Raw genomic sequence first — 8,552 nt, forward strand, 5'->3', positions numbered from 1 at the left:
TTTCATGTAATAAATTTTGTTGTAATATTTTATGGGTTCAAAGAATCTAGAGTTAAAAGAAACTTGAAGAGGTCACTGAACTAAGACCATCTCAACCACTTCTTTTAACAGGTGAGGAAACTGAAGGCCCCAGAGTTTAAAGGATGTGTCTAAGGTTCTATGTATGTGTACATACACATATGTATGTGTGTATGTATGTAATCTTACTTGACACCATTTGAAGTTAGGTCCAGTGACTTAAAAATCCAATGTTTTTGACTAAATAATAATATTTCTCAAAGGACATGGAAAAGACCTGCTTGTCTTTACCTGCAAATGAGGTGACAAGATAGCTTTAAGTGTCAACAATATAATTTTAATTTTAGTTATTTGTCCTAAAACCATATCAAACCCTCCCAAATTTACTGGATGGGGCAGGAGGATGACTTCAAATAACAATTTAATTTTAAAAAAGTTTTAGACCAGAGCCTCAAGTTTCCTACTGCAAAATGAGAGGTCTTGGTCAGGTGACTTTTAAGTTAGTTCCAAACTCTAAATCTATGATCATGATATTACTGATATAGGAAACTCTCAAGGAAAAGATTCCTTTTGATTGCTCTGAAATCTCTAGTCTTATAGAACATTCTAGGGTACAGGAGAACAAGAAACCATATTTACATAAATCTAAGAGTAAATCTTCATGTCACATTGCTTCATTAGTTCAATAATAACTCATTTAATTTTAACCAATTTTTTCAACAGTCAACTTTGTGAATTCATTTCACCCAAATTTTTTACCTGAAGCCATGTTTATGTTAAAAACTAAGATTCTGTAACTGCCAAGAGAAAAATATACTTTCATATCCCAGTTTTCAATGACACTAGTGTCCTAAAACATACTGGCCTTCCCAATACTGCAGTATATTTTGCATGATAATACATCCATAACCCAGATCAACTTGCTTACCATCTGCCTCTGGGAGGCAGGAGTGAAAGCAGGGAGGGATCCATTTGGATCTTACAGTTTGGGAAAATATGTTGAAAATTATTACTATATATAATTGGGAAAATAGAATATTTTTTAAAAGTCTAAGAAAAATAAATACCAGCCTTCCCTGAATATAGATAACATCGGCTGTACCAAGGGAATGGCATGTATGGGCTGAATATGATCAAATATCTCATCCAAATGCCCTACCAGGACAGTGTGGTTCAATATTTAACACATGACCGTGTCAATCAATAGATACAGCTATGAAGAAACATTGAAGCTGGTGGCCCTCAAACCCCCTTCCCCAAATCTTTCATTCTCCCAAAGACCAGCTTCTCCACACTGGCTGGGCAATGGCTCCGCTGTATAGAGCAAACCTTCTGCTTTACTGCCCAGGGTTCTAGCTAAGGATCTGACATTCCACAACCACATATTCCTCTCACTTTCAGAGACATACCAAGTAGGCTTTCATTACACTTTAGAGTAAAGACATACATAATGAAGACATTCCATATTCAACTTTCTAAATGTTTTGCAAAGATCAGAGTCCTTTTATCAGTTTGCCTTAAAATGATCATTCCTTTCCCTTTAGATTTTGAACTGAATGTTGTTCAGCTGTTTCAGTCGCGTCTGTCTCTTTGTGACCCCCTCTGGGGTTTTCCTGGCAAATATATGAGAGAGCCATTTGTCATTTCCTTCTCCAATTTATTTTACAAGATGAACAAAGTGAGGCAAACAGGGTTAAGAGATTTTCCCAGTTCCCACAGTTAATAAGGATCAGAGGCTTAATTGGAATTCAGGTCTTTCTGACTCCAGGCCCAGCACTACACCACTAAAAGTTGCCTCAGGAAGGAACCCTGGAGAGCATCTAATCCAACTATCTCATCCATCATTTAACAAATGAGGAAACAACCTAGCAAGGCATGACCAAGGTCACAGAGAGAGGCAAGTGGCAGAGGTGGAATCTGAACCCAAGTCCTTCAACTCTAGAATGGTCTATCCACTGAACCCCACTGCTTTTCTTTTTCTTTCTTAAAAAAAAAATTTTTTTTAAACCCTGACCTTGCATCTTAGAATCAATACTGTGTATCGGTTCTAAGGCAGAAGAGTGGTAAGGGCTAGGCAATGGGGGTTAAGTGACTTGCCCAGGGTCACATAGCTGGGAAGTGTCTGAGGCCACATTTGAAACCAAGACCTCTCATCTCTAGGCCTGGCTCTCAATCCACTGAGCTACCAGCTGCTCTCCTCAACCCTCCTCTGCTTTTCTAAATTGCTTACTGATCATTAGGACTGTCAAAATCAAGAAAGATTTCCCCAAAAAGCTATATTCTGAAGAATGGTAAAGATGATTATTTTACATCTCTCCTAGGTCAAGAAAACAAGTATTTATTAAATGCCTACTATGCCCCAGGTGCTGTGCTAACTGCTTTACAGATATCTAATTTGGTGAGATGGGAGAATTAAATAAATAAATAAATGCGTATTATGGAGAAAACAAAAATAAAAAGAGGTTAAAAACCAAATGCATTGTAAACTGCTAGCTGTATATTTTTTTCTGTATTACTAATTGGCATTGTGATAATTGAGAGAAGTTAAGTTTCTTCTCAACTAGGGCTACTATTTTAAGCCCATGGTACTAGGGGTTACAGGGCAGCTAGGCAGTACGGTGGATAGAACACCAGGGCTGGAGTCAGGAAGACTCATCCTCCAGAGTTCAAATCTGGCCTCAGACACATGGTAGCTGAGTGACCCTAGGCAAGCCACTTAACCCTGTTTCCTCATCTGTAAAATGAGCTGGAGAGGGAAATGAGAAGCCTATGTGGAAAAAAAAAACAAAGGGAAACAGATAATGTCATCTGGTATACTCACACTGGCTATAGAAGAAAACAGAAAAACTATCAAGGCAGACTATTTCTAGTATGTCCAATTTCTAGTACAGAAAACTAGAGCTATTTAATTTGGAGCAAACAGTTAAAAAAAAAAACACACACAAGGCCAGGGTTATTTCGATGATATACTCCTCAATTCAATAAAGTATTGTTTAGAATAATAACTGAAAGTCATAAAAAAAAGTTTAAATTGTGTTATGTAAATTCAAGTTTCAGATTGGGTATACTATATTTTAGAGGAAATGTTTCAATTTTCCAAAGAAAAATCTGTGGGCTTTTCTTTATGAGGCTATTTCTATTATCTGGAAATTCTTCTCACATTTAGGTTTCACATCCAATAGAAATTGCTTTTTATGACAGTAAAAGGTAAAAGAAAATGTGCTGAAGAATCAAGCTAGGAAAGTACTTTGTAACAGCAAAAACGTAGTCAACTAAACTAGGAATAAGGTTTGTGTATTTAAGGATTTTTTTGTTTGTTTCTTCTAACTTTTCTCATAACTGATTACATTTGATAGGATTCATTTCTTTTCTCAAGATTGCAAAATATCTCAAATCTGGCCTTGCTACTTCCTAGCTGTGTGACCCTGGGCAAGTCACTTAACCCCCAATGCCTAACCTTTACCAATCCAGAATATCGATTCTAATATTGAAGATAAAACTTAATCTTCATACATTTAAAGCTAGAAAGAGTCAGAGATTTCTTCAATCTATCCCTTTGCTTTACAGATGTGGAAACTGAGGTCTGGGGTCAAAAAAGGTACTCTGAAGCATTTCTCCAGTCTAGTAACACAAATCCCTACGGAAATCACAGAGCATAGCAAATGGAGCTAAGAGAAGGAACTTCACCTGAGAGCTCCCTACACCACAGAAATCATTTTTTTAAAGTGGACCATTTAATTTTTTATTATATAAAGATTATATAAGATCTATAACAAATGTACAATAGTCTTGATTTTAGAGAAGAAATAAAACACAGTAACAAGTTTGCCTCTCCTTTTGGAAATAAGTGTAGAGAATTTCCAATTCACTTACATTGAAAAAAAAATTTGAAAAAGGACAAAAAACAGATTCCCAATATTGATATTGCAGTTGTGGTCTAGTCTAGACCCTAAGGTTTACAAAACAATTTTCTCACAATCACTATGGGAAAAGAATAAGACAAGTGTTTGTTTTGCAGATTGGGTCTTTAATTTCATTGGTGTATAGAACTCCCAGGGAGGAAATGATTTCTGCTCCTGTAGGAGAGAATTCAGTCTTAGAAAGTACAAATGTGACACTTTATGGAAAGACAAACTGAGGCTCAGACTTTATAAGTGGCTTACCCCATAGTTATACAGAAGATGTCTGGAACTTGAACCCAGATCTTCTGACTCCAATACTCAGATCACTAGATGAGACAGAAAGAAGGGTACACCTGCGCTTGTGTGTGTGTGTGTGTGTGTGTGTGTGTGAGAGAGAGATAGAGAGAGAGAGAGAGAGAGAGACAGAGACAGAGACAGAGACAGAGACAGAGAGACAGAGAGACAGAGAGACAGAGAGACAGAGAGACAGAGAGACAGAGACAGAGAGACAGAGAGACAGAGAGACAGAGAGACAGAGAGACAGAGAGACAGAGAGACAGAGAGACAGAGAGACAGAGAGACAGAGAGACAGAGAGATAGAGACAGAGAGACAGAGAGACAGAGAGACAGAGAGACAGAGAGACAGAGAGATAGAGAGAGAGAGAGAGAGAGAGACTCTTCTGATAGGAGATCCATAGATTTCACAAGACTATCAGTGTATTAAAAAAAAATGACAAATTCAGTCATATTGAGTTGAAAATAGCACGAATAGAAAATTCAAGAATTTGTTTAAAACCATTTTAGAAAAGATGAACTACTAAAATTACCTTCTACAAGAAGGCTATATCTTGGGGGCAGCTAGCTGGGTGGCTCAGTGGATTGAGAGCCAGGCCCAGAGATGGGAGGTCCCGGGTTTAAATACAACCTCAGACATTTCCTAGTGACCCTGAGCAAGTCACTTAAGCCCCATTGCCTAGCCCTTACCACTCTTCTGCCTTGGACCCAATCCACAGTATTTAGTCTAAGATGGAAGGTAAGGGTTTAAAAAAAAAAAAAGGCTATTTCTTGTCTTACAAACAAGTTTAGAAGCAATTATCAAGCATTTCCTGGGTGTCCTCTAGTGGGGCCATACTTTCATAGTAGTCCTTCCCAAGTGTGATGTCCCCAATAGAGAACCAGACTTCCAAGTTAGGAAGACCTAAATTTGAATGTTGCCTCACTTTACTGAGTGATCCTGGGCAAATCACTTCAGTTCAGACTCAGTTTTCCTCACCTGAAAAGCACAAACAACACCTACCTAGCAGGGTTGTTGTGAGAGTTCAATTTGCTGCTATAACAAAAATGTTCTAGAAATAGTAAAGCACTACAAGCTCTTACTATTTGTCTACCAGATGACAGCAATAACTCTCCTCACTCTTACGGATAACAAATAAAGCTCTTCCCACTGGAATTATCTCAACAGACTGTCACATGAAAAACACCAAAATGGCTAAGTAAAAGTCAACGCTTCTACAGCCCTGAGATGGAAGACTTAAACTGACATCTAAGTACATTAACAATAAACTATAGATGTCCACACTGCCCCAGTGGAGCATTTACATCTGAAGGGAATTGAAAAGCCACAAGGGCTCAGGCTCATACCACAAACATCCGTTCCACAGTGTTCTCGCCCTCTTCCCTCCACCTGTAAGCCCAACTCACCCACAAGTCTTCTCCTGGGGAGTAGCTCCCTTCGGTTCCCTCGAGTTGTAAAGACAGCACTGACCTACACCAAGGCACGGCTGAGGAGTCGAGGCCACCCGTGACGGGTCACCAAACAGCCACACCTGCTGAGCTTTTCCTTCAAAAGGAATGTGCCTAGATGAATCTAAAAAACCACCTCCCTCCTAACTTCCCCGCTAGGGAAAGAGCCGGGCCGCTGGGGCTCGAAGAAGAAACGCAGCCAACTCGAGCTTACTAACTGTGTATTTAACCAATAAGCACAGGTGCTCCCCTAAAATGATGAGGATCTCCGCAGGTGGAAATAGCGCCTCCTCTTCACGAAGGCTCAGAAAAAGAGCGGTGACAGCATCCCAAAGATAGAGCGCGGTAAGCCTTCTGCCTCTGGCCTCCAAGGGAACCCGCCTCATCCACTCCCCGGGCACTTCCTCTTAATACAGGTGTGGTCCAGCCCATCCCCGCCCGCCCCGCCTAGCCCCAGACCCTCTCTCAGCTCTCCTCTTCCCCGCCCTCCTCACTGATCTGCCCCCGAACCATAGGGTACATCTGACCGCATCTCCCTATTTCCCTGGATGCCAACTCTCCCGTTCCCTCCCCCCATCCATACTTTGCAACCTTTCCTGTCCACAGGAACCTTTACCAGCTCCACATCACCCCTAGAGACCCGGGTCCTTTCCTCTCACCCCTCATTGTAGAGACCCCTGGGGAGACCACGCGCGTGGATTTTTAATAGCCAAGGCTACCATCTCTATGAGTTCTTATCATTATATAAAGAACATTATTAATAACGATGATAACTCCCAGGATTTTGCTTTCGGTTGGGAAAGTTTGGAGCTAATTTTATTTTCTTGGGAGGTTTTTCTCTCCTTTAGCCTGCCCAAAGCCCCTGCCCATCCATCCCTCTACTTCTAGGTTCTCCAGTAGGGGGACACTGGAACTTCAGATGTCCCATCAATACTTTCTATTCCCGGGTTGGGGGTGGGGTCCCCTCCGAGCCTGGGCCCGGAGTTCCGTTCCAGCCGGCCTGAAGGGGGGAGCAAGTTCAAAAAGCTTCTGAATCTCTCCCCTACCGCGGTTTGCACTCGGGTACTTGACCGCCTCCAAGCATCCCTTTAAGTGACTCCCGGATCCATAAAGGAGGGAGGGCGATGGACAGCAGCCGCTAGGTGAGCTAGTTTATCCCACTTCTCCCCCAAACTCCCCTGAGCCTTATACCTACATCCCCATCTTCGGACGGAAGAGGTCAAGCGCCCCACCCCAGATTTGGCGGGGGAGTTTCCTCGCTCCCCCTCTCTCACCTCGTCTCACAGCTGCTGCTCCTTTGGAGTCACCCCTGACTTTGTAATCTTAGCCCGAGACAGAAGGGACCCGTTTTCCTGCTCGAATTTCAGGTGTCGCTGCCTGCCTCCAGTGGCTTGGGAGAGGACTGGATGGGTCTTTAATTGTTGCAGAGGGTCGTTGGCCCGCAGGTGACTGGCTCTGCCTTTTGCTCCGCCACTGCCAGATGCCTCCCCTGGCGTGGGTGCGCGGGCGCCACCCGGACCCCGTGCCCTGTGGCCCGGAGGTGCAGCCGAGGCTTTGGCCGGCCCCTGCCCCCCCCCACCCCCACCCCGAACTGGCCTGCGGCTCCGGCTTCGCTCTGGCGCAGCTGGGGGCTCGGCGGCGGGGCGCTGCGGGCGCGCTCAGCTCCGCATCCCACGGGCCGGGGCTGGCGCTTCACGCGGTGGCCGCAGCCTTCCCGCCCGCCAGGCGCATGGACAGCAGCTCGGCTCCAGTCGGCGTCCCGAAGCCTCCGCCGAACGCAGCACCGACGGACAGATGGACGGGCGGACGGACCGACGTACGGTGGGCTGCCGGGAGGAGGAGCAGGGGGAGGAGGAGGTCCGCGGGTACAAGTGGGCTGGCCCCTTGCGCCCCTTCGCGGCTGCTCTCCGACTCAATCCCCGGGCGCGTTCCCTGCGGCGAATCTTGGGACAGTCGCTTAGCCCCGCCCCCCCACCCCTTACACCTCAAGGCGTGTCCAGTGCCCTCCCGGTCACCTCTCGCCTTAGTCCCCACGCCCTCCTTTTTTAACTCACCTACCCACTCTCTCCTTTCCTTCAAATGATCCTCACCTTGAGTGGCGACCCTTACTCTCTGGGTCCATCTATCTGCCCATTCCTCTCCTGGCTTCCCCCAGACCCCTTTGCAAAGTTGCCTGAAGGGATGAGAAGGAAGAAACGGAGCCCCCTGGGGGCGGGGAGGGGCGAGTAAACCTCAGAACTTGACCCGTACTCTGACCCTGACCCCGCTTGGGAGCACTGGGAAAAGTCGAAGCCTGCTAAGGAAATAGTCCCCGGCCCCCGGCTGAGGGTACCTCTCCCCGCAGTTTTGGCTTCATCTGCTTGGTTACCACCCTCAATTAATGGAGGCTCCCCAGCGGCTTTCTCAGAAAGTTGCATTTTCAAGCTTCAGACCTTTTTTGTGTGTGTTTGCCAAGTGGTTTGCGGCGGCAGCGACAGCAGCACTCCTGGCCTGACCAGAGACGGACGCGTGGCACTTCTCCGACCCCAGCAGGCGCTCCACCCCCCACGCCCCCAGCAAGCCCTGAAGAACAGGGCGCTTCACTGTTAAGGCATTAATGGTGTTCTTCAGAGTTGAATGATTGGAAGGGGCGGGGAGGGTAGTTATTCTATGCAGCCTTTTCCTGAGGGTAGCAAAGAGAACTCAGAAGGAATTTGGGAGGTTCTTCCGAGCAAGTGGATCCAATAAATCTCTTTGCAGCCAGTAGTAAAAAAAAAAAAATTGCTGCATTATGATTGTTGCCCCTGAGTGTTTTAAACAAAGGAGACAATTGGATGGCAGAGTATATGGCCACAGACCTGTAGAAGGTATTTTAAAATGAGTTTGGGGAGAGACTATTGCAGTTTCCAT

General features: G+C 44.8%; 1 protein-coding gene across 5 annotated transcripts in view; it reads right to left on the bottom strand.

The window, feature by feature from the left end:
• UGT8 (UDP glycosyltransferase 8) overlaps positions 1 to 8,342 on the bottom strand; it is a 110,023-nt gene extending 101,681 nt beyond the window's left edge. Inside the window, exon 1 of one of the 5 annotated variants that reach the window (XM_056802988.1) lies at positions 8,096 to 8,342. Coding sequence is in view for 1 of the 5 variants with exons in the window: in XM_056802985.1 (XP_056658963.1) it covers positions 7,996 to 8,080 (85 nt within the window). In the remaining 4 variants the exon portion in view is untranslated. Of the gene's footprint in view, positions 1 to 6,937; positions 6,975 to 7,717; positions 7,871 to 7,995 lie in introns of those variants that run through there. The other 4 variants (XM_056802985.1, XM_056802989.1, XM_056802991.1 and 1 more) reach the window with 4 other exon arrangements.
• Positions 8,343 to 8,552: the final 210 nt, after the last annotated feature.

Source organism: Monodelphis domestica, chromosome 6 (assembly GCF_027887165.1).
Source record: "Monodelphis domestica isolate mMonDom1 chromosome 6, mMonDom1.pri, whole genome shotgun sequence".
NCBI lineage: Eukaryota > Metazoa > Chordata > Mammalia > Didelphimorphia > Didelphidae > Monodelphis > Monodelphis domestica.